The sequence below is a fragment of the Chanos chanos genome, chromosome 9, assembly GCF_902362185.1.
Source record: "Chanos chanos chromosome 9, fChaCha1.1, whole genome shotgun sequence".
Lineage (NCBI taxonomy): Eukaryota > Metazoa > Chordata > Actinopteri > Gonorynchiformes > Chanidae > Chanos > Chanos chanos.
In genome coordinates, this window is record NC_044503.1 from 36,347,416 (window position 1) to 36,374,456 (window position 27,041).

The 27,041-nt window shown below is 39.6% G+C and overlaps 1 protein-coding gene and 1 pseudogene across 1 annotated transcript in view; both read right to left on the reverse strand.

The window, feature by feature from the left end:
* LOC115821721 (NACHT, LRR and PYD domains-containing protein 12-like) overlaps positions 1-8,606 on the reverse strand; it is a 67,746-nt gene extending 59,140 nt beyond the window's left edge. The window contains exons 1-5 of the mRNA XM_030785524.1: positions 8,506-8,606; positions 6,448-8,373; positions 5,745-5,918; positions 2,307-2,480; positions 1,368-1,541 (exon numbers count right to left, since the gene is read on the reverse strand). Coding sequence (XP_030641384.1) covers positions 1,368-1,541; positions 2,307-2,480; positions 5,745-5,918; positions 6,448-8,373; positions 8,506-8,606 — 2,549 coding nt within the window. The remainder of the gene's footprint in view (positions 1-1,367; positions 1,542-2,306; positions 2,481-5,744; positions 5,919-6,447; positions 8,374-8,505) is intronic.
* Positions 8,607-14,513: 5,907 nt separating this feature from the next.
* The window catches only part of LOC115821722 (NACHT, LRR and PYD domains-containing protein 3-like), a 34,938-nt pseudogene continuing 22,410 nt past the window's right edge, over positions 14,514-27,041 (reverse strand).

Consider the following 27,041-nt stretch of genomic DNA (forward strand, 5'->3'; position numbering starts at 1 on the left):
TGAACTTAGACTTATATAATTAAGTGAAACGAAGTGAATCAAAATTGGCAAAAAAAAAAAATCGTACGCAACCACCGTCACTCAATCCACACTCTACCAAACAAAATTCCAATTCCAATCTGCTGGAGTTTTCCCCCAGTGACGTATATACGTCATTGCTCTGCTGTAAACATAAGTAAAACTTATGTAAAACTCATCTAGAACGTCACTTTACCACTTTAGCACACAAATGCACATTCAAAGACATAAATAATATTAACATTCAGAAGTATTTACATGACAAAAGTCATTAATTCACATAACGTCTACAGCATGACCCTTGACCCAGTGTGTTTCCCTCTCGTTACCTGAACCCGTTTCTGACCAGTTTTCCACTTTACTTATTTTATTCACTCATTTTCTGTCTTTCTTTTGTTCACACACAATAAAATTACAGACAAAGATTACAAAATTATAAAAGTCATATTTTATCTCATATTATTAGCCCTTTTTTTAATTAAATGGAATAGATAATAAGAACTCGTATTTTTTAGGAACCGAGATAAATGGCCTCTTTCCCATGGGTGACCCAAACTCAAACAAGTGTTTGTGTGTATGTGTTTGTGTGTGTCTGTGGGTGTGTGTGCGCGCGCGTGTGTGTATTTGTGCATGCACGTAAGTGCGCTTGTACTCACATTTTCTTAATCCTGGTTTGATCCTGAATTCTCCTCCATGGTCCACACTACAAAAACACAACAGAAGGTGGATGAGTTTCACACATAAGCGCACACACACAGACACGCACACACACACAGATTGTACTGACTTAAGTCGACAGTGCTGATTCATCTGTGTGGAGAGACGCTTCACTCCTGAGTCTCCTGGGTGACTGTAGCTCAGATCCAGTTCTCTCAGGTGTGAGGAGTTTGAACTCAGAGCTGAAGCCAGAAAAGAACAACCTTCCTCTGTCACTAAACAACCAGACAACCTACAGAGAGAGAGAGAGAGAGAGAGAGAGAGAGAGAGAGAGAGAGAGAGAGAGAGAGAGAGAGAGAAACTCACAGACAGACAGAGAATATCAACTTGTCATCTGGTTTGTGAAGTTTAATTCATTATGAAGGTTCCACTCAGTTTTACCATAAATGTTGACTTTGCTAAACTATCACATTACCTAAACTCACAGACCAGTTACTAACATTAGCTATAAAGATACTGGGGGAAATTCATCTACTTTTATAATCAGTATGTCTCATACACAACAGTACTTTAATAACTGCACTATACATAAACCTGGTTTCAGTTTCCACAGAAGAGACTCAATAGTGGGGCTGTATAACTTCCCTGAGAGTGGATAACCTGCCATTTTTCAGTTCCTGACTAATACTGACCTCAGTATCTCCAGTTTACAGTGTGGATTCTTCAGTCCCACACAGAGAAACTTCACTCCTGAATCCTGAAGGTCATTGTTACTCAGGTCCAGTTCTCTCAGGGGACAGTTTACTGACTGTAGAACTGAGGCTACAGCTTCACAGGACTGTTCAGTGAGTTTACAGAGAGTAAGTCTGGAGAGAGAGAGAGAGAGAGAGAGAGAGAGAGAGAGAAAGAGAGAGAGAGAGAGAGAGAGAGAGAGAGAGAGAGAGAGCAGCAAGTTTTATCCTAGTGACGTTTCAAACTCCTGTTAAGAGTCACAACATCTTCCTGTCTTGCAATAAACACTGTCACATAATCAGTGTCTGCTATTATAACATGTTTAGTTTAAAGTTTTTTAATTTTATTTAAAGCCCAATAGCACTGTTTACAGTCTCAGAGGGCTTTACATGTCCACAGGTTTATAACAAACAAAACAGGATGACACCCCCTGACTTAATCCACATAGCACACAAGAAAAAACTCCCCCCAAAACCCAGGTGTTACAAGGAAAAAAAATGGAATAAATCTTGAGAAGGACTATACAGAGAGAGGAGACGCCTTCATGGCCAGACAGGTGTACAATAGTCTCCTGCTACTGGAAACCCCTTAAGGTCTCATCTCAGTTTCCACATAAGAGACTCAATAGTGGGGCTGTATAACTGCCCTGAGAGTGGATAACCTGCCAATACAAACACAAGACTACACAGGAGAGAAGCTCATCTTTATGGCTGTGACTGCTGAAAAATCATCATTTAAACACAAGACTGGGACAGGAATCACATCACTGACACTGATTTTACAGCTTTTCATGAGTTTCATTGAAACTTTTTAAAAGTGTAGAATATCAGGTGTTCGTCTGATTTGTTATGTTAAGATTAAATTCATTTCAATATTTTCAGTTTCTGACTAATACTGACCTCAGTATCTCCAGTTTACAGTGCGGATTGTTCAGTCCCACACAGAGAGACTTCACTCCTGAATCCTGAAGGTCATTGTTACTCAGGTCCAGTTCTCTCAGGGGACAGTTTACTGACTGTAGAACTGAAGCTATAGATGAACAGGACTGTTCAGTGAGTTTACAGAGAGCAAGTCTGGAGAGAGAGAGAGAGAGAGAGAGAGAGAGAGAGAGAGAGAACATAAGCATTTACTCATTTAAGAATTTAACTGTATTTATAGAGACAAAAAGGTGTGAAATGTTGTGAAACATTTGCTTAAATTCCTAAAACACACAATGTGATATTTTTGGGCATTGGACATTGGACAAATTCAAGTTATAATTAACTGTAAACTGGAGAAATTAAGGAAAATTTAAATGGGAAATAAGCTATCAAAAAGCACAACACTTACAAAAATGTCAGTCAAATATTAAAAGGACCAGCCATGTTCCACACAGAACTAAAGCGAGACAGACACCCTGTTTACTGGCCAACTCATTAGTCATGTAAAGATCAAAAGCACAGTTGGTGAATTTGATGACTAGTATGGTTATTTATACGAGAAAAAGCTCAAGTTTAACGCATGAAATTAAAAGCATTTTCATTTACCATTGATCAGGTCAACATTGCTCTTTAGAAAGTGTAGCTAAATAAAAAGTTATCTTAAATGTTTAGTCATTTGCCATCAAAGTGAAGAGAAACTTTTGACCTCTATGACCGCCGCTGCTGCACTGAGAGAGTGAGGCTAACATTGCGTGTAAATAACGGCATTCAGATGCTAATAAGAATATCTGGTCAATTAAAAAAACTTCTGAATAAATACATTAAACATTCCACTTGCAGGTTTCCACAGGTATTTAAAAAGAACACGAAACTTTCTTTGTACATGAAGGTTAAGAACAAAGATACAGAGAATCCGACATTTCACAGACACTCAATGCATGTCGGTCTCTCTCAGATTTTACCTCAGAAAATTCACCCTTCATCCTCCAGCAGTTCGCAAGTCTCTCAGTTTCCCATTGGCTGTCAGGTTGCTTAGCAACAACAGCTTAAGTAACCTAAGAAACCTGTTGCAAAGTTCTTAATAAACTTTCTTAAATTCAATTTATTTAATAAGGGACTGACCCCAATAATGAATACAACAAAAAGAGCAGAGATCTAATAGTTTTTCTCACCGGTTCAAACTGATCACACTGACCTGTAGAAAGCCCTACTGTAGTGAATTAATAACCTCACAAACTGGGTTCTGCTTATATGATACAAAACAACTATGTGTCAAAAATGTTGAGGTAAAAATATTTCAACAAATAATTAATTTCTAACTCAATGATTGGACTTTGAATCACATTATTAGAATGATACTTAGTTCGAATTAATGTACAGCAACAATCCCCTTCAGTCAAACATAGAAGACAATAACATGTATGCCTATAACAGTATATGAGGTAATCTCTGCCAGAAAATGGTACAATGAAAGTTCAAACCTCATTTTGTCATTTCTTTTTCAATACCTGTGCGCACATATCCTGCCAAAATGAAAAATGAAATTAGATTTTCATTTTCATTTTCACGACAAACACGAGCCTTTACTGACAAAAATAAAAATAAAATTAAACTATATTTATGTCATTTCATTTGATTAGCAAGACTTTTCCTTTCAACAGATCTTGCGGTACAACTCAGACAAAATACAAACGAAAAGACAAAGTTGATTAACCTGTGAGCGTTGCTATGCTGCCGGAGGCTAAAGGTTATAGGCTACATGTTCCATGAACACATGTTGGTCTATATGATTAAATCTAGGCCATTCTAAATGCAACAAATCCATTCACGCTAGTAAATGTTCTCTTAGAGCAGGGGTGACAAAAGTCCGGCCCGTGGGCGAAATGCGCAAAGCTGATAGTGAGGGCCACTGCTTTACAGAGAGATAGAAAATGGAGTACTTATTCACTGAAAGCCGAAATAATTGCGTCTGTCTCATTTGCCAATAGTACAATGGAGTATTAGGGGAACACTGAGGTAAAGAAACTTCTGAGATTTCGAGAATAAGACTAAAGATTAAATCATAAGGTCGTAACATTACAAGAATAAAGTCGTAATTTAGAGAAAAAAAAAAAAGTCATAACATTACGAGAATAAGTTTGTTATTCAATGAGAATGTAGTAATAATATTTCAAGAAAAAAGTCGTAATATTATGACAGTAAAGACATACTTTTACGAGAAAAAAATCATAATATTATGAAAATAAAGTTGTAAAGCTTCGAGAGAAAACAAACCACAATTTTTTAGAAAAATATATTACCAGCAACCAACAAAATGTCTCAGTGTACTTTTGTACTTTTTTCACCTGGGCTTGTAATATTACGACTTTTTTTCTTGTACAATAACGGCTTTATTCTGGTAATATCACGGCCTTGTTGTCAAAATCTTGAAATTTTTTTTCTTCAATGTGGCCATATACTTCTCCGTTGTACAAGAGACTGTCGCTGTTATGAAGGAATTCAATGTGAAGAGACATTACAAAAGTAAGCATAATCTGCACCAGAAGCTGTCCCGCTGTGAAAGGACTAACGAAGGAACTGGAAATAAGCTTGGCAACAGCTCACAGGCAAACGATTCAAAGGAAGGAACGCTATGAAGTGGCGATGCTAATTGTGAAGCATACTAAACCTTTTACTGAGGGCGAGTTTGTGAAAGACTTAACGACTTAAAGACTAAGAATGAACTTTGCTAAAAACTGAAGGCAATATAAATACATAAAATTTCTTAGAGACTTGTTTAAGTATAGTAGGCACGTACAGTTACTACTATATGTTAATGGGTTTGAATGAAACTTGATTGATTTTTATTTTGAAGATTTTACATAACGAATATTTTGAATATAATACAATATATTCAAATATATTGCTAGCTTATAGTTTTGTAATTCATTAAAAACTGCACAGTGCATTTTGAATTTTACTAAGAGGAAGATGTGCAGACAAGGCTTGCTATGTTATTGATTACAGACCATTTAATTGTTGATTTAGAATGCACATGTAAAATTTTAAAAATACCCTCAGGTATCTTCACAAGACGCCTGCTAAAACACGTTTGGCCACCCCTGCATTAGACTCTCTGTCTCCCATCTCCTCATTCTCCCACCACACAGAGAGAAAAGACACAAACAGAAATCAAAAACAGGGACAGACTCACGTCCTTGGAAACACTGTGGACATATTCTTACACTCCCACACTCCCAGCATCCAATCAGAGAGAGAGAAGATAATATTCACACACTGATTCAAATGTCTCTGTGACCTATATAAGCATCGGTTTTGTCTAGATTGTCCAAACATTAATTTTGTTTGGGGAAAAAAATAACATATGAATAGAATGACTGGGAAAACGATAAAGTTTCTCCATTCAGAATAACTGACCTCAGTATTTCCAGTTTACAGTTTGGATTCTTTAGTGCAGCACAGAGCATCGTCACTCCTGAATCCTGAAGACCAGTGTTACTCAGGTCCAGTTCCCTCAGGGGGCAATTCACTGACTTCAGAGCTGAGGCGATAGTTTCACAGGACAGCTGAGTGAGTTTATTGTCTCTGAGTCTACACAGGGAGAAGGAAAACAAAACACTGACTTTTTAAAGAATAAAATGATCCTGTAAATCACTTCTAGGCCAAGACTCTGGTGACATTTTTATCATGGCATTTTATTGTCGTTTTATTGAAATTTTGATCTTGCAACCATCATCCACATTCAAATATTGAAATATTACATTTGTTTGTAGCTGCTCTGTGAACAGAGCATGTTCCAGGAGGCATCTGAAGTATATACAATACTATATTATTCATTCAGTGTTAAAAACATCACTTCTGATGAGTAGATAAATAACAATGTGTCATATTTCTTTCAGATCAATCACTGTTTATCATTCAGAATATGTTTCATCGAATCAGTTTTAATCAAAGACTTTCATCAAAGTATCATTGTCCCTTTGTAATTGGGTGTATAGATGAACTATTCTTATGAAATTCAGTACATCATATGTACTCCAAAAAGACATAACAAATATGACTAGGGAATTTTTACAAAAGAGTGGGTGTCTTTAGAAAAAAGGCAAAACTGAAAACTCACTGAGCTTTTCTGCAGCACCTCACAGCTGGGACCAGTCTCCTATGACCCTCATCTGATGTCTTGTATTTCTTCAGGTCAAATTCATCCAGCACCTCCTCTGACATCAGAAACATGTAGGCCAGTGCTGTGCAGTGTGCAAGTGAGAGTTCAGATCTGTAATTTCCAGACTTGACAAAAGCTTGAATTTCTTCATGGAGAGAGTGATCATTCATTTCAGTAAGGCAGTGCAGTAGATTGATCCATCTCTCAGGTGGGACACCATCTTTATTTAACTTTTTGATGTAACGGCTTATTTTCTTGATGCCCTCCTGGTTGTTCTGTGTGTGTGTCAGCAGGCCTTGTAGGAGTTTCTGGTTGGACTCTAGTGAGATGCCATGAAGGAAGCGGACAAACAGATCGAGATGTCCATCCTTACTCTCCAAAGATTTATCCACAGCTTTCCTCAGCAATTCATCCAAGGGAACACTTCTTGGCTCCACTCTGGTCTCTTCTTGTAGAAAGTACTCCAGTGCCTCCATGTTCTTGTTTATATAGCAGTAAAACACATAGAGAGCAGCAAAGAACTCTTGAACACTCAGATGCACAAAGCAGTAGACCTTCTTCTGACGAAGCACAGATTCCTCCTTAAAGATCTCAGTACAAATCCCAGAGCACACTGTGGCCTCACTCACATCAATGCCACTTTCTCTCAGATCCTCTTCATAAAACATGATATTGCCTCTCAGCAACTGATTAAAAGCCAGCTTTGCAAGTTTCAGAAATATCTCCTTGCTTGACTCCAGAAGAATCTTTGAGTCTGTCTCAATTTTCTGCTCATATTTCTGCTTCTTCATTTTAGTCTGAATGAGCAGGAAGTGAATGTACATTTCAGTCAGAGTTTTAGGGATCTCTTTTACATTGTCTTGATGCAGCATTTCCTGAAGCACAGTGGCTGAAATCCAACAGAACACTGGGATGTGACACATGATGTGGAGACTCACTGATGACTTGATGTGTGAGATGATTCTGCTGGCTTGACTCTTATCACTGACTCTTTTTCTGAAGTATTCCACTTTCTGTGAATCACTGAATCCTTGGATTTCAGTCACATGACTGATGAACTGAGAAGGAATCTGATTGGCTGCTGCTGGTCTGGAGGTTATCCAGATGAGTGCAAAGGGAAGAAGATTTCCTTGAATGAGGTTTGATATCAGCATATTCACTGATGATGTTTTGGTCACATCATTTAGACTCTCAGAAAAACTCAGCTGAAGTCGACTCTCATCTAAACCATCAAAGATGAACAGCATTTTAAAATCATTATATTTCTTTGGATCCAAGTCTTTCAGTTCTGGGTGAAACTCTAGCAGGAGTCCATGAAGACTGAACTGTTCATCTTTAACCAAGTTCAGTTCTCTTAAAGGAAGAACCAACATGAAATCAATGTCCTGATCGATCCTTCCCTCTGCCCAGTCCAGAATGAACTTCTGCACAGAGACTGTTTTTCCAATTCCAGCAATGCCCTTGGTGAGTACAGTTCTGATTTCTGGTTTTTGTCTGTCCCTTCCAGATTCTTGACTAGACAAGGCTTTTTTGTGCTCTTTAGTTCTGTTGGTTGTCAAGGGTTTGAAGATGTCATTGCAGCTGATTGGTTTGTCTTGAGAAAACCATTTCCTGGATGCTGTTTCAATCCGTAGAATCTCGTGTTTGTCATTCACTCCTTCACTCTCTCCCTCTGTGATGTAGAGCTCTGTGTAAATGCTGTTGAGGAGGGTTTGGTTGCCTTTCGGTGTGACACCTTCATATAAGAACTTATATTTATTTTTCAGGGTGGTTTTATGACCCTCAGTGATTCTCAGCAGGACATCATCTGACTCAGAAATGGATATGTTGTGTTGGATATTTTGGTAACAGCCAGACTGATCCTCCGTTACATCTATCTGCACTCTGCAGAGAGAGAGAGAGAGAGAGAGAGAGAGAGAGAGAGAGAGAGAGAGAGAGAGAGAGAGAGAGAGGGAGAGAGAGAAAAATTGAGGTTCAGTAAAAGAAAGAAAAAATCTCTACTGATGCAGGCCACACCTGGACTGATCCTGGATCAGACCTGAGTTTCCATATTTGAAAGATACTTTCTTTGGGAGACATATGGCTCCATTAAGGCTGGCAGACTGAACCCTTCTCATCAGCCTTGTAGTTGAGTTTAGGGATCATATACAGTTGGGGTGATAGTGATGAAGTGTAACAATAATGATTGACAGCTGGTGAAGAATTCCCACTACACAGTGTTTAATCATTCAGAGAGTGGAGCTGATTGAACAGAGGGGAATGGGGGAGTTTCACTAATGGAAACTAAACAGGACAAGCAAACTGTATGTACATGTCTCTGTTTTCATTTCTAACTAATATCATTCAGTATAACATTTATATAGGAAACTAATTAGATTATTAATAATGGATATATGTTTATATAATAAAATTTAAACTAAACTATGTTGTATTTAGTTCTTTATTGATCACTTTAGTCTGTTTTTAACAGATATATTTAAACTAAACTGTGTTGTGTTTAGTTCTGTATTGGTTACATCGGCCTGTTTTTAACTGACGCATTAACGAAATTGTGTTGTGTTTGATGATGAGGCACTGTTTTATCACTGAGACAGAATTTAATTTGGTTAGTTTGAAACCAAACATTGATATGATTAAATGAAGTGGTCATCAAACAACAGGACATGTCACACGCTGATTCAGTCACTTTATCTTTAAACTCTCACATGATTATCAATGTTTGGTTTCATAACAGCCAAGAACCACAACAAATGAACAGCATTTTGTTTGTGTTTTAGTTCGCTGTGTTTGACTCAAAATATCTGAATGAAAATATCCAAACATCCCAGTGTAACCTGTGTGATCTCTCTTCAGCTGTGTTTATACACACTGACATTATCATTATGAATATATTATAGACAGTGTAATATATTAGTTTATATTATATATATAATTAATACAGTATAGGTACAGTCACTCACTGTGATACAGAGGGGATTGGTTCTCTGCTGAAGTCTCTAGGGTGATTCATGGATCTGTCACTCTTCATAGACACACAGCTGGGTACTGGAGATCCTGGTCTCTGTGTCCTGTAGTCAACAGGATCCTCCTCCTCACACTGTCCAGACTGACTCATTCTACAGACAGTGTTCTTCTCCTCTCTGTCCCCACAGTCAATCCTTTTAGTTTCCTCCATTCTCACAATGTCCAGTGAGGCTTGTTCAGTCAGCGCGACTGTTTTGGTCCTGTTCACACACACACACACACACACACACACACACACACACACACACACACACACAGAGTCATAGAGAAGAGTGTGTATGGAGACCAAATGTACAGTGTGTGGTGGCCATGTTGATTTGTTTGTTTATGTTCAGATTCACTCCTATCTATTTTAAAAACTCACTCACTTAAAAACTCACTCATTGGAGACACTAAATTGCCCATGTGTGTATGAGTGTGTTTGTCTGTACGTCTGCCCTGCGATTGACTGGCGACCTATCCAGGGTGTTTCCCTAGCTTTCGCCCAATCAACGCTGGGATAGGCTCCAGCACCCTCGTGACTCCAATTAGGATAAGCGGGTTTGAAAGTGAGTGAGTAACCTAATAAAACAGAAGACTGTGAAAGGCTGCTCTCTGGAGAGCATCAAAGAATAGTTCCTCTGACTGCAAGAGATTTCTTTGTGGTTGGCATGTTGCTTCCTAACTACAAATCCGTCAAATGAATCAGATAATCCAACTAGGGCATGCGAAGTGTTGTTCCTCGTTACCCGATGAATGGTCGAGAAATAGCATCTTCTCCAGCACAAATAATATCGCTTCAACGGCCGATTTGTGAACAAGATGGGCACAACACCATCTGTATCAATATTTTTTCTCATGAATATCGGCTTTGATATTTTAAGTGATTAAGTATGTTCGATTCTAACCATATTCATATGCTCCGTGTCGGCCGAAGTTTTGATCGGTTGACCTTAGACGTATATGCAACGATTCAGTAGAACATGCTGTTACCATTCTTGTAGGAACAAAGCAGATCATTACAATCATCTACATGTAATACAATAATTTTTAAACACTTACCACAATACGTCACAAAAATGCAAAAAATAAATCTCATTTCACTCGAAGTTATATTCGGTTGAAAATGGCGCTGGGAGCAGAGCAACGTTTACTTTCGTTTTCTTGAGGGTGCTTACACGCAAGAGCATTTGGTGCGGACCCAAGTCTGCCTGAGCTGCTACTTCGGTACGTTTTGATGTGAAAAGTTGTTTTCCGACCTCAGGTGCGCACCAAGGGACCGTACCCGAGTCCTCCACTAAACGGAGGTCTCGGGTACGCTTCACCTGAACTCCAGTGCGGTTCGCATTTGATGTGAGAGACATCCGATCTAAAATCAGGAAGTAAACCCTACTGATGCAGCCACGCTGTTCGCTCACATTGAGGGTATGCGTGTACCGTAAATTCTCAAAGAAACCAAATAATGGCAGGGTTTCAAGCTGTAGCCAGGGGTGCCGCCTGTTTGGGCAAATTAAGGCCGCTTCCAAATACAGGCCGCGTAAAAAAAAGAAAGAAAATTAAAGGAAAAGAAAACCATAAATTACCAAAAAGCTCAGGTGGTAAATCGTCATATTTCCACACCATTATTTACATCAGTACAATGGCATACGGTAATTATGCTCACCACTCCGTTGCAGTTAGTTTCATTTTGTAACAGAAATACCATGCCAACATGTTCTCACGTGGATTGTGGTCGCTGTAGGACTGTGTGTGTTAATGGCCCATTATTAGTATTCAGGGACATCACTGCCAAAACTCTGTCCATCCTATTTCCTATGCGTATTTTCATTATTTCTAAGTTATTTCATATAACAGTCTTAACGGTACTTGGAATGTCTGATTTTAGATGGCGTAGGTACGGTAGAGAAATGTCGGCCAGTGAGTTGGAAACAGAGGGACAAATTTACCTTTAAACCTGTCAGATATTTCCCTGCTTTTCCCTACAAGTAGCCTAACGGTATATCTGACATGCCCTTTATTTTCTCAATTTAAAATGTTTGTTACCTTGACACAGTAGGCTATGTTGTTATTTGAGAATTAGTGGACCATTTCTATATGATACCGAAGTTTGATTGTTTTGTGTGACTTTTTTTCCGTCGGATATCTCGTGGACATTACCATATGTTGTTGCTTTTTTATTTGCTTGCGGTTATTACCAGCACCATATCATTACAATCTGACACAAACTGCCGTAGTAGACCTAATATTTTTATTCTTTAAATACAGTACAGTAAAGGCTATATGCGAATAGTAGGTAGCCAATATCCATAAATCCTGATAGGATAAATTAACATTATAGGAGAAATTAAACATTAAGCTGCTGCAATATTACAAAATACACTACTAAAAAAGACAGGGATACTAGCCTGTCACAAATAAAGGCCCGTTCCTTTCTTGAGTTAATGTGACACCACATTAGCAAAAAGATTAATAAGAAAACAAATACAGTATGGCTTCACATTTGCCTCCCTTTCGTGTCGTTGCCTAGCGACATTGGTTAATAAAAGCTGTGCATTCCTTACGTGTTGATAACATAAATGGACCAGGGTTCACACCCAAGAAATGTAATGTGAAAGGAGACCAGCGGGGGCAGGGGGGAGGGTGGAGTAATCACACTTGAGTTCGGACCAGCAAAAAAACCCAAGTGTGAAAACAGCCTCAGTTCTGGCCTCATGTCCACAGAATGTAACACTTCAAATACAGCTGCTTCACAAATCCAGCAGTGACCAAAACATCTAAAGCATTTTCACTCAGAGAGAAATACATATGTAGATGTGCTTTGGTCATAATATGATTTGTTCTGTTTTGCATATGATGCAGTGGCGGAAATACGTACAGACCAGCTCAGAACATCTTCCTAACTCCTCTAGTTTTTTTCTTTTTTCTTTTAAAGCTTCTGCAAAATTAAGAAGAAAAATCTTCCACATGTCACAGACAGAGTAAAGAGGAAAAGAACAACACTGACACACACAGACACGTAAGCACGCGCGCACGCACACACACAAACACACACACACACACACACACACACACACACACACACACACACATACACACACACACACATCATTAAGTTGTTTGAATGTGGAAGTAATGTGCCATGGACAAAATGGTTTGACCAGTATCTCAGCTAGAGACAGCAATTATAGGCTGCGTTTACACTGCAGGTTTTGATGCCCAGTTCTGATTTTTTTTGCCTATATCCGATTTTTTGACCGCCTGTTTACATCTACTGTTAAAAGTGACCCATATCCAATACCTGTGTTTACACTTGCTTAACACTTGAAACAACCCGCATGCCTAGAGTCCACGACTTTTGCCAGGCCGTGCGATATGAGCTGCTGCATGATTACATCAAGATGCCAGAATCTGATGAGCAACAAACCATCATTCGTAGATTCAAGAACCACTGGGGTTTCCATCAGTGCGTTGGGGCCATATACCAGTCACTGCTCCACCCAAAATCCACACTGACTTCTGTTATCTTACAAGCGGTTGTGGACCACAGATTTTATTAAGGACAAATATAATTGAGATTTATAGGCCTAATGAGAAAAACATGGTAGATCACACTTATGATGAAATTATTTAGCATCAGTTATACTGAAGTTAAATATTATCGTCCCTTAAAAAAAGTATGATGGTATTATCGTAATACCATGTCATCAAAGTGACCAAATGACCACAGTATTAATATGGTATTTAAATGATAATACCATGGTTATATTGTTATAATTCAGTCATGGTAGTAGCATGTCAATGATTGTACGTACTTTAATAAAAATATAAGAGTTTAGCATGATCCATGCAAATATCATGATATGGTAAATATAATAAAAACACCATGGTACGACATAGATATTTCATGATTTGGTTCCATATACGATATGAGGTCCACGATTCGATATCCCCATGATTCAGTCAAGCCAGTACAGTGACAACGTATAAATATTCAGAATTGATATTTAATTTTTAGCCATGCAAAATACAAAATAAATTCTTATTTGAATAAAGTTCTGTACCAGACAACACAACAAGAGATCGAAGTAACAACAGAAATTCTCATAAAAATCGGCAATACAACAAAGGTGTCATAAATACAAGAGGGGGTACAAGCTAGAACCACCACTTTTCTTTTTTTTTTTCAAGCATTCGTAGAATTTTCAAGGGGTTTTCAGCATGTTAAAAGGTTTTGTATTGTCTGGTACATTTACACTCACTTGTCAATATTAAAACCTGAACTATGGTTATAAGGATTGTTTAGTTTGATTAATGGAGAGAGAGAGAGAGAGAGAGGGAGAGAGAGAGAGAGAGAGAGAGAGAGAGAGAGAGAGACAGACAGACAGACAGAGAGACAGAGAGAGTAAGAGAGAGAGCGTGTGTGTGTGTGTGTGTGTGTGTGTGTGTGTGTGTGTGTGTGTGAGAAAGAAAGAGTGATGTGTTGGACATTTTGGAACCAACCAGATTGATCCCCAGTTACACATGTCTCCACACTAAAGAGAGAGAGAGAGAGAGAGAGAGAGAGAAGGAGAGAGAGTATGTGTGTGTGTGAGAAAGAGACAGAGAGAGAGTGGGTGTGTGTGTGAGAGAGAGTATATGAGAGAAAGAGAGAGAGAGAAAGAGAGAGAGAGTGCATATGTGTGTGCATGTGTGTGTGTGTGTTCAGCATCAGGAACACTTTCAATGTTTTAATATTTTATTTGTATCTTTTGCTTTGACATGTGCATGTTTACATTGTGTTTGTAACAAAATGAAAACAAATAAACAAGAATTTAAAAGTAAATGGACAAGAAACCCAAACAAATCTCTACAAAACTTTGTAAATTAATGAATAATTGTTTATTAATATAGTCACAGATTTATGATACATGAATAAAACTCTGACTGTACTCACTTCTGTGAGTGTGTGTGTGCATGCAAAAAAGAGAAAAATAATGTGTGTGTGTGTGTGTGTGTGTGTATTTCAGAGTGCGTGTGTTTATTTATTTTATCTGACACAGAGACACTGAAGAGTCAGTATAAGCATAAACCCCAAACCCTGCATAGAGGGGTTCAGTGAATGTGCAGTGGAATGTGTGTATGTGTGTTAGTGTGTGTGTGTCAGAGGAGACGCTGTAGAAGGACACAGTTCCAGACGACCAGTCCAGATACACTCCTACTCTGTGTGTGTGTGAGGGGTGGTGATGTGTGACAGTTGTCTGTCTATTGTGAAAGGGAGAGTATCTGTTACCAAAGCACAAGAGACTCCAGGACTTTTCATTGTGTCCAAACCCACAGTCACCTCTCCAGTTCATTTTCCTCCTTATTCTTTTATATGTCACTGATACAATAACACTGTCAGGGAAAACAGGGGACTCAGTTGCAGACTCACTGATGAATGAATAAGATGTTTATTGTGCCAGGCAGAAGTCTTTCAATACACTTGGCAGAAAGCGGAATCCAAAAAACAAGCAGAGGTCATACCACAGAACAGTCAGAGGGAGGCAAACAATCCAAAACGGTAGACAAAGGCAAAATCCACAGACAGGCAAAAGGTTCAAAAACAGATACAGGGCAAGGCAGGCAGGCAGGCAGGCAGAAGAGGCAAAATCCAACAGGCAAACAAAAAGTCAAAAAACAGGCAGAGGTCAAACACAGAAGGCAATCAGAATATGAAAAGGCTGGTATGACACACTGGGGGGAAAGCGGTACGAACTGACAAACAAAGGGTAGAACAGGCAGGGTTTAAATAGACAGACTAATTACAACTTCAACGAGAGACAGGTGAGAACAATGACACAATAAGTGGGGGGGGGGGGGGGGGAGTTGAAATAAACAAAAGCACATGACAAAACCAAAAACAAATGACAGCTAATACCAGACATGACCAGCAGGGGCACAACAGAGAGCAGTTCATGCAGGAACCCTGACAAACACGACCTCCACTCCACCTCCCAGTAACAACGTCCAGTCAGACTCTCTCTACACATGACCTGAGGCCACCAATCAAATCTCTCTGGATGATCAGGATACGACTGATTCTCTTCCACATGTGTCACCTTTCTGTTCCCCTCAGACAGAGAGAGTTTTGTGTTTACTGTGTTTGGGTCCAGTGTGAGATCACAGGCATCTACAGAAATTAGAGGAGAAAACATCACACGCTCTCAACTGTGTGTGTGTGTGTGTGTGTGTGTGTGTTTTATACTAAATGGAGAGTATTATATTCTTATATTAGTATTATATGATTAAATATTATATTTATTTGATAATAAATCTCAGGTAAGATGGCGTCGTCTGTCTTTCCATCTCTCGTCCTGTCTTTAGTGTGTGTCACAGATTACAGATTCATTAAATGGAGAAGAAAAGCAAGAGTCTTTTCCAGGGGTGAACCAAACTTGTGTGTGTATGTGTGTGTGTGTGCATGCATGTGTGTGTGTGTGTGTGTGTGCGTGTACTCACATTTTCATGATCCTGGTTTGATCATGAATTCTCCACCATGGACCACACTACAAAACACACAACAGACAGTGGATGAGTCTCACACAAGCTCACACACACACAAACACACACACGCACGCGCTGTACTGACTTAAGTCGACAGTGTTGATTCTTCTGTGTGGAGAGACGCTTCACTCCTGAGACTCCTGGGTGATTGTAGCTCAGATCCAGTTCTCTCAGGTGTGAGGGGTTTGAACTCAGAGCTGAAGTCAGAGAAGAACAACCTTCACCTGTCACTAAACAACCAGACAACCTACAGAGAGAGAGAGAGAGAGAGAGAGAGAGAGAGAGAGAGAGAGAGAGAGATGGAGGCCCTGTTTACCTTGCATAAAGATCTGATTTTGGTGATCCAATCACAAGTGGACAGCTCAAAAGAATAGGTGTAAACACATCCAATGCACATTAAGGTCGCACCAAGTTCCAATCACTCAAAACACATTGAGAGGTGGTCTGGACCGCATATGACCACATTCTTATGGCAGTGTAAACGCGAAAGCGAACTTGACCACATTGAATGACCACCCACTCAACTGACGTCCTCTGCTTACGCGGAAGTACGAACTCATTCGCGTATGTATACATTCGCTCGCCAACGGCATCATATTAAATTGCGACAACAGACAACAACAAGAACAGGCAAAATGGATATTCTTTTGATTTCTTCTTCTTCTTTTAATTTCTGACAGACTAGGCACGGGAGGTGCATTGATGCCTCCCGCTGATTAAAAACAACAATGTTTAACGTGAAAAAGCTTAACGTGACTTAATGTTCCATAACGGCGATCAATGATCACAAAATTTCTCTCTGAGATCTCTTGTCAGAAACGACCAGGAGTATGGTCGTTATCTCACATTAAGCAGTTTCCTCTCCATTGACGCCCATAAGGAAACAGCTTAACAAGCCTTCATGTCCCAAACAGCGATCAATGATCACCAAATTTGTCTGACATCTCACGTCATAAGCACTATCTCCAATCAAAAAAGCAAAACTGAAATTCAATGAAAGGGGTAACGTGTTGGAAAATGATTTACGTGCTTATTTGCATACAGAGTGAGGAAGTGATTGCTCCAGACACGGATTCTAAAGTCAGGTATAAACGGACGTGCTTAGAGCTGTCTATTTGTTATCGGATCACCAAAATCAAAACACAGCCAGACGGACAGAGAATATCAACTCGTCATCTGGTTTGTAAAGTGTGATTCATTGTACAGGTTCCACTCTGTTTTACCATAAATGTTGACTTTGCTAAACTATCACATTACCTAAACTCACAGACCAGTTTCTAACATTAGCTGTAAAGATATTGGGGGAAGTTCATCTACTTTTATGATCAGTATGTTTCACACACAACAGTACTTTAATAAACATACTATACATTAACCTGGTCTCATTTTAATATGAACATAGTCATTTTAAACACTGTATTTAAATTCCTGACTAATACTGACCTCAGCATCTTCAGTTTACAGTGTGGATTCTTCAATCCCACACAGAGAAACTTCATTCCTGAATCCTGAAGGTCATTGTTACTCAGGTCCAGTTCTCTCAGGGGACAGTTTACTGACTGTAGAACTGAGGCTACAGCTTCATTGGGCTGTTCAGTGAGTTTACAGAGAGCAAGTCTGGAGAGACAGAGAGAGAGAGAGAGAGAGAGCAACAAGTTTTATTCCAGTGAGGTTTAGCTGAACAGAATTTTCTATATGAGATCAAACTCCTGTTCCCAAGTTTTCAAGTTTAATTAAGGCCCAGTATCACTGTTTACAGTTTCAAAGGGGTATACAACAAACAAAACAGGACGACACCCCCTGACTTAATAATCGTAGCAGACACGGACAAGAACCCCCCCCCCCCCCCCCAAAAAAAAACAAAAAACAGTGGAAGTAATCTTTAGAGGGACCACAGAGAGAGGACACCCCTTCATGATCAGACAGGTGTGCAATAGTCTCCTGCTATTGGAAACCCCAGTAGACTCCAATAATGTAATAATCTCCCCATAATGTATTAACTCCCAATAATGTAATAAAAATCTCCACTTAACTCCATCAAAAATTTAAGAAAACCTTATAATTTCCCAATAATGTAATAAAAAACTTAAACAATAATTTATTACTCTGCACAAATAATGTAATAAATGATTACGTTAACGGGTGGTTATTGCGTTATTGGGTTAACCTTACTTTTGCATAACCCAGTAATGTAATAATTTCCCAATATTGCAATAACTTGGTGTCACAACTCGGCTCAAAAGAGATGACAAAAAGGAGGCACAGATCACATTAAGGACAAAGCAAATTTATTATAAAAGAAAAAAAAAACATAATTTAACAATTAGACTGGTAGTCTAGTAGTTGTAATGCAGCAACCAAAATCCTCAGGAAACAAATGGTGGAGGCCTGAGGACGAGAGAAACAGAAAAGGGTTGGGGGGAAGGAAGTTCCCTTTAGGCTTTTATACAACTGGGGATCAAAACACCCAGGTGCCCAGTATCAACTAGGACAGCCCTCCCACTCTGACACCCAACCTGCAAACACAACAAAAATACAGAGCAGAGGCCGTCACATTGGCCTTCGACCATCCATGCCACCAATCAAGTTTTATCGCTTTGGGAATGCATAGTTTTTGTAAGTTAGTCACTCTTTTGAAATAGGCAATGTTATAATCATGTGTACTAATATAATGGCACTAATCCTATGTAATAATGAAATGGTTTTCCATTTTTCATTTGTGAATATTACACAGTGCTGCACTGTCATTGGTCTATGGTAGATGAAAGGTGAGCTGAAGAGACAAATAAATCAGTCTTTTTCATCTACTCCTGTATCTCCTTATGATAGTACATGTCTTACCTTACATCCTTATTCTGTGTAGAGTATTATGTCCAGTACTATATACCAGTGCCAAAAACTCATCAGTTACACCACCGACTTCAGTTTCACTTTGTTTCTGTTGATTTGCTGCTGAATCAAACCACCTTGACTTATATATTTTATTAAAACATGTATTCAGTGATTTTGGCAAATTGATTAGAAAATAAGAGCTCAGTAATGCTTTCTCCCACATTGCACGGCCCAGGGAGTTCACAGGATGGGATGTTTTCTTTAAAGCGTAAGCCATGCCAAAAAAAAAAGTACAGTACAACAACAGCAACAACAATAATAACAATAATAATAATAATAATAATAATAATAACAACAACAATAACAACAACAACAATAATAATAATAATAATAATAATAATAATAATAATAATTTTACAGTACATTGTTGGGAAGTTATTACATTTTCAAGTATTACATATATTACATTATTGGGTTCTACACATGTGCAGAACAGTCTGACTAAAGCACTTATTGGATTATTATCGAATAAAGGAATATTCCAGTTTACATGGTAAGTAGTACAATCCGATTCACAAAAAAAGGAAAAATCTTCATTCAAGGAAATCGGTTGCCTAATTTGCCTATGTTTTAGGTACTTTTTGGAAAAACTCGCAGGTCGCATTTCTTGGTCGTATTTTGCTTGCATGTTTTGCCCATCTGTATCACTAAAGACTACACATTCGAAAAACCAAAATAGTAACTGTTGCCTGGGGCAACCAAACTGTCAAGCCCAAAAAGCGCTGTAATTAGTTAGTAAAAGATGGATGGACAGATGTGACTGTGGTCATATCTTCTAGCTGTATGCCTACTACAGATCAGGGCTACCACCTTGTTGATGTTGCTCGAAAAAATGAACAACATTATTTTTATATTACACCAATTTCACACAGCCCGCAATAGAATACTGGCCCTGCAACAAGTGCCACAGCCATCACAACGGGCTCCCCAAAGCTGTTGGATGAAGGTGCAGAGTAAAGATTGGTGGGAAAGGGTAGTGCTCCTGGAGTTCAATGACGAGGATTGGAAACACAACTTCCATATGACTACGGTATCATTTCCAAAACTGTGTCAACTGATGGAGTGAGTTATGAGGCCTGATGTCAACACCGTCCGCCAACCCAGTCCTCTTGAAATGAGGGTGGCAACTGTCCTGTAGAAACTGGCAAGTTGTGCTGGCGAGTATAGCGTGGTAGCCAATCAGTTTGGTGTACACAACCGTAATGGAATTTGTAACACTGTTTTGTAAGAGTATGGTGTCATCCGTAATACATAAACTCATTAAAATACCAACGCTGGATGAGGCTTGGTCAATAGCGCAGCGTTTCGAGGAAAAATTTAACATACCGCAGGTAACTGGATGCACTAATGGAACACGCATCCCGATACTGCCATCATATGTCCTTCAAACTCTAGTGGATGACACTTATTGGTAATTTATAGCTAAAGTAGCGTTGTTAGACTTTTTCCAGAGAGTACAGCTGTGCAGCAGAATCATTTCAATATCAAGCAGTTGCTGCTACAAGATGTTGCTCTTGCACAAATGAATTACTTCACAGCTCTGCTAAGAATAATCAAGGGCTTTGGAGTTCACCTCAGCTGACCCGACCCCCCTTATCAACTGACCTATCTAATTCCCTGATTATTCCCGCCCTGAAATTTCTTTTGATGATTGACAAATGGAAATACAGTACAGAGAAATGTTTCTCTTTAAAGGTATTTCTTTCAGATTGTGGAATATTAACTGCAAAAAATGCCAGGGAGTGCCAATGATGCCAATGTGCTTAGGCAGTCAGTCTCGTTTGAGAGGGCATACCAACTGCCAAAGGTGGGTTCAGTGCTTACACTGGGCCTACTATTTTTGTATTCAAAGTTTACAAACAGCTCCTTTCCTACATGTCTTAGGACCCCAGAGAGATCCATGGGACCCCAGTTGAATTCTTCCTCCTGGGTGATCCAGCCTAACCACTACTGGACTAGCTCATGAAAGGCTACACCTCATCTCAAGAACTAACCCCTGAGCAAGAGTCCCTCGACGTTTACTTGAGTGCTGCCAAGAGCACAGTTGAAATAGCTTTTGGGAGACTTAGGTCATGGTGGAGGGTGTTACTGAAGCGGAGTGACTGCCATTACATGCTTTCACCTTATGTGATAGCCACATGCTGTGCTTTGCACAACTTGTGAGAGTGAGAAAGAGAGCCTTGTTCCAACCTGGTGAAAAGAGGCAGTCATGTTGGAGCAGGTGCTGCCACAACTCGCTTCTCGATCGCACAGTTCCGTAGAGTCCTGTGGGGCACAGAGGGTTAGGCAGGCACTGACTGCATGTGTGGCAGACCACTTTCCTCTACATCAGAGGGAGCTGTAGGACCACAAATGTTTAAATTATGAGATAAAATACCATAGACTTCACAGCTAATCTTATGATGTGATTTTGTTTTGTGCAGAAGAACACAGCTAACACTGGAAGATAACTAAGCGCACAACCTAGCTCCATTTGTTAGACTAGTGAAAAGGTGATATGAGTCTCTCCATGGGATGATCTCAGTGGTGAAGGGCTGTAACATGAAAGTTTCAAAATGTTACTGTTTTTATTAACGCGAAGCATAAAACAAAGTTAAAACAATACAGAGCTATACATTACATTACATTAGATTATAGATTGCATTACTTTTTTACATTTATTATGCTATATTATAAACCAACAAGAATATTACTGAGTGTAACATAGTTTTCACCAGCTGCTTGATTAGCAGCGCTTGATGGGTTGGCAATATGTAGGCCTAGTCCTTCAGGCTCCAGGACCCCAGTCTCCACATCCACTGAAACATCAGTTTCCACATCCACATTGGTCTCCACATCTGCAGAAACCAATAGAGGGTCTGAAACAGAGAGGTAAAACAACATTTAAGATGCAAATTATGAAAACTGTTTGCGAGTTACATTTCACTGGCTGTCTAACTACCTACTTGCTCGTAGCAGGCTATAACATTTAAAATTAGCTTACCAAAATATCCAGGAAAGCTGAAAGTTACACAGCTTTGTTGGATAGCTCTCACACTCTGAGCACTTACCGTTACATGTGTAGTGGGCGCAAAGCCCACATCCACACCTTGCTCCTCCACTAAAGAGTGGTTTTCGGCCACACAGTAGTTCGTCCAGCTGATCGTACAAAAGACTGGATTATGTCTACTTTTCCCATTGGCCCGTTTCGCCATGTAGTATATGCCTTTCTTGAGGTTTTCCAACGGACTCGGATCTGTTCCGGAGTCCTGATGAAACCGGCATCACTATCCGGAGACCTGTTTGAAAAGCTCACCATTTCTGGTCTTCCCGCCGTCTAGATACTTTAATAAGTTTAATTCTTTTAAAACTCCAATAATAAATACAGTCTCCTCTTCTGTCCAAAAATGATTGTTGTGTCTCTCCACGTTCGTAAATTAGTAGCCGACCATAGATCAGGTAACGGTAAAAGTGTCCGCACAGTATCACAGACCAGGCACACGCAAAATGATAAACTCCAACTGAAATCAGAGTATCAGTTACATGCCAGATCTAACAAGATAAAAATCAGATACTCAGGGTTATATTTCTGGATTTCATGAAATTGGATTTTAATCTGATAAACCAATCATGTTATCCGACATTACATTTTTAATCGAAGTAAGGATCATAATTGGACTGAAATCAGACTGCTTACCTGCGTGTAACTGCACTGAGTCAGAGAGAGAGAGAGAGAGAGAGAGAGAGAGAGAGAGAGAGAGAGAGAGAGAGAGAGAGAGAGAGAGAATGGGAGCATGTGTGTGTGGGAAAGAGACAAACAGAGAGAGAGAGTGACAGAGAAAGAGAGTGTGCTGTGTGTGTGAGAGAAAGAGAGAGGGAGGGAGAGAGAGAGAGAGAGAGAGAGAGAGAGAGTGTGTATGTCTGAGAGCAAGAGAGAGAAAGAAAGAAAGTAAGATGGAGAGAGAGAGAGAGAGAGAGAGAGAGAGAGAGAGAGAGAGAGAGTGTGTATGTGTGTGTGTGTTCAGCATCAGAATCACTTTCAATGTTTTTATATGTGATGATATTTTATTTGTCTTTCTCCCTGACATGTGCATGTTTACACTGAACTTGTGACAAAATAAAAACAAATAAACATGAATTTAAAAGCAATGGACAAGAATTCATAAGAAAAAACCCAAAGCTCTGCAAAACTTTGTAAATTAATTAATAATTGTTTATTATTACAGTCACAGATTTCTGATACATGAATAAAATTCTTACCGTACTTCATACACACGTGTTTGTGAGTGTGTGTGTGTGTGTGTCTGTGTGTGTGTGTGTGTGTGTGTGTGTGTGTGTGTGTGTGTGTGTGTGTTCAAGTGGAAGTGTAAATAAATGTAAATGATACATATGAACATTGTGTGTGTGCATGTGAAAAACAGAAAAAGAATGTGCGTGTGTGCATATGTATGTGTGAGTATTTCAGGGTTTGTGTGTTTATTTAATTTATCTGACACAGAGACACTGAGTCATAAACATAAAACCCTGCATAGAGGGGTTCAGTGAATGTGCAGCGGAATGTGTGTATGTGTCTGAGTGTGTGTGTGTCAGAGGAGACGCTGTAGAAGGACACAGTTCCAGACGGCCAGTCCAGATACACTCCTACTCTCTCTGTGTGTGAAGGGTGGTGAGGTATGACAGTTCTTTGTTTATTGTGAAGGGCAGTGTAACTGTTACCATAGCACCACAGACTCCAGGACTTTTCATTGTTTCCAAACAAACTGTCATCACTCTCTCCTTTCCCCCTGATTCCTTTATATGACACTGATATATCAGCCTCATCTCCACGCCACTCAGTCTCCCAGTAACAGCGTCCAGTCAGACTCTCTCTACACATGACCTGACGGCAGTCATCAAATCTCTCTGGATGATCAGGATACGACTGATTCTCTTCCACATGTGTCACCTTTCTGTTCCCCTCAGACAGAGAGAGTTTTGTGTTTACTGTGTTTGGGTCCAGTGTGAGATCACAGGCATCTACAGAGCAGAAGAGAAATTAGAGGAGAAAACATATCACACACTCTCAACTCTGTGTATGCGTGTTATACTAAATGAGAGTATTATTTTATTTTATACATCATTAAATATTATATTTATTTGATAATAAATCTCAGGTAAGATGGTGTCGTCTGTCTGTCTGTCTCTCGTCCTGTCTTTAGTGTGTGTTACAGATTCTCTCACTCTGTCTCTTTTTATGGAATGTGGGGGAATGGTCTGGGGGGAACTGGTGGTGTAAATATGGGGTATTTTTGAGTGTTGTGTGTGTGTGTGTGTGTGTGTGTGTGTGTGTGTGTGTTGTCAGAAGCAGGGCTGTGGAGTTTGAGTCAGAAGCAATTATTGGGTTACTGGAGTCAGAGTCATTAAAAATGTACCATAAATCACAGAGTTGGGAGTCGGAGTCTGAGTCAAAGGTTTTGTGTAGCGATTGCATAGCCCTGCTGATGATTCATGTTGAAATGCCTTGTATGCTGTTGTGTGCTTTCAGTCAATATAGGAAATATGATTAGTCTAATTACAAATAGAAGAGTCGGAGTCATTGGTACCATAAGTTGAAGAGTCGGAGTCAGAGTAGGAGTCGAAGGTTTTTTGTACCAACTCCACAGCCCTGGTCAGAAGGGGTCTGAGTGTGTTATTTTTTAGGAATTTAGATAAATGGTTTCTTTTCCATGGGTGAACCAAACTCAGTGTTTCTGTGTGTGTTTGTGTGTGTGTGTGTGTGTGTGTACTCACACTTTCTTAATCCTGGTTTGATCATGAGTTCTCCACCATGGTTCACACTACAAAAACATACAACAGATAGTGGATGAGTGTCACACATAAAGACCGCACACAAACACACACACACACACACACACACGCACGCACGCACGCACGCACGCACACACGCACGCACGCACACACACACACTCACACACAGAGACTATACTGACTTAAGTCGCCAGTGTTGATTCTTCTGTTTAGAGAGATGCTTCACTCCTGGGTGATTGTAGCTCAGATCCAGCTCTCTCAGGTGTGAGGGGTTTGAACTCAGAGCTGAAGTCAGAAAAGAACAGCCTTCCTCTGTCAGTAAACAACCAGACAACCTACAGAGAGAGAGACAGACAGACAGACAGACAGACAGACAGAAATAAACATACATACAGACAGAGAATATCAACTCATCATCTGGTTTGTGAAGTGTTATTCATTGTAAAGGTTCCACTCTGTTTTACCATAAATGTTGACTTTGTTAAACTATCACATTAACTAAACTCACAGACCAGTTACTAACATTAGCCTTACAGATTCTGGGGGAAATTCATCTACTTTTATGATCAGTATGCCTCATACACAACAGTACTTTAATAAACATACTATACATCAATCTGGTCTCATTTTAATATGAACACAGTCATTTTAAACACTGTATTTACGTTCCTGATTAATACTGACCTCAGTAACTTCAGTTTGGATTCTTCAGTCCCACACAGAGAAACTTCACTCCTGAATCCTGAAGGTCATTGTTACTCAGGTCCAGTTCTCTCAGGGGACAGTTTACTGACTGTAAAACCAGGGCTATAGATGAACAGGACTGTTCAGTGAGTTTACAACCAGCAAGTCTGGAGAGACAGAGAGAGAGAGAGAGAGAGAGAGAGAGAGAGAAGGAAAAATAAAAATCTCTCAGAACCTGCTGACACAGGCAACACCTGGTCCCTCTGTCTCCTCTCTGTCCCCATTTGTTGGTTTGTCTCGTTGATTCCCCCTAGAGTCAAGTCTGTGTTCTGTTTCTCTGTTTCTCTTGTTTTGCCCCCTCTTTTGGTCAGTTTTTGGTTTAGCCCTGTTTAGTCTTTTAGTTAAATCGTTGTTAACACCTGTGTTCAGTTAGTTTGCCGTGTTCTGTTTGGTTTAAATACCCCTTAGTTTTCCCTGTGGTTTTGTTCTGTTTGGAGTTTCGTCCACGTCATGTTTATTTCTTTGGTGATCCTGATCTTTGTATTCTGTAAGTTTTTGAAACTCTTTTATGTTAACTTTCAGTAAAGAAGACACTGATCTGCATTTGCATCCAGCCTCTACAAAACAAACGTGAATGAGAAAGAAAGAGAGAGAGAGAGATATAGAGAGAACAAACATAAGCATTCACTCATTTGAAAATTAAAAATTGTACTGATAGAGTTTGATAAAATTTTAAGTGAAGAGAAACTTTCTGACTCTATGACTCTGCGCTGATGTTGGGATCAGACTACACGATATTTTTGTCTTTCACCATGGCCACTATGTCAGATTAGGTAATCCTAGTGCCATAAATTCTTGCCGTGTCTTGGCTGGGAGACTGGCAACACTACAAGTATGACCCCGTCCAATCATCTTATGCTGCCTTTCAAGACCTTGTGCAAGTTCATAAGTCATCAGGGAGGATGACTGTGATTCGTCCTATTGGTCAACGTCAAGGAACATGTCATAGGAGATGTCAAACTAAGCTGGAAAATACAAAAAATTCTGACGTCCTAGACTTTTCATGTCGTGTTTCGTCCCAGATGCCACAACGCTGTTCTTAGATTATGTCACACTATAACATGAAAAGACGTCTGTTCGTCGTTCCTTGACGTTCGGGCCCGACAGTGGAAGTTTGTCCGCAACGACATAATTGTTTCGTTTTAGCCGACCTAGTTTTATAGAGCGGATGCTCACGACAGAGTAGCACTACCCTGCGGCACCCAGGTAAATGGCGTTAAACCATTTATCAGTGTTTATTTTATCTGGACTGTCAAATCTTTATCAGTATTCTGTTGCCTTTTAGGATTACAGCCACTGCTGTTTTTGCCTTTTTCTTAACTGTTGTTGCCTTCCTCTTAATTGTTTTTTGCCTTTCTTGTACTTGATCTGTCCCTTGCTTTCTGTTTCGCTTCTTAAATGTTTACTTTGCCGGCTGATTGTTTGGCCATTAGCTTACGGTTTCGCACTTAGCTTTCTGTGTGCCTTGTGTTTCTTTCTTTTTTTTTTCTTTGTTTGCCTGTAGCGTTCTGTTTTGCCTTTAGTTCACTTCTCATTTCCATTTATTGCTTTACCTGATCAGGCAAGGACCCCGATCAGAGTTTGCTTACCTGAGTTTGGGTTGGGTTGTATCGTCCTGCATGCTT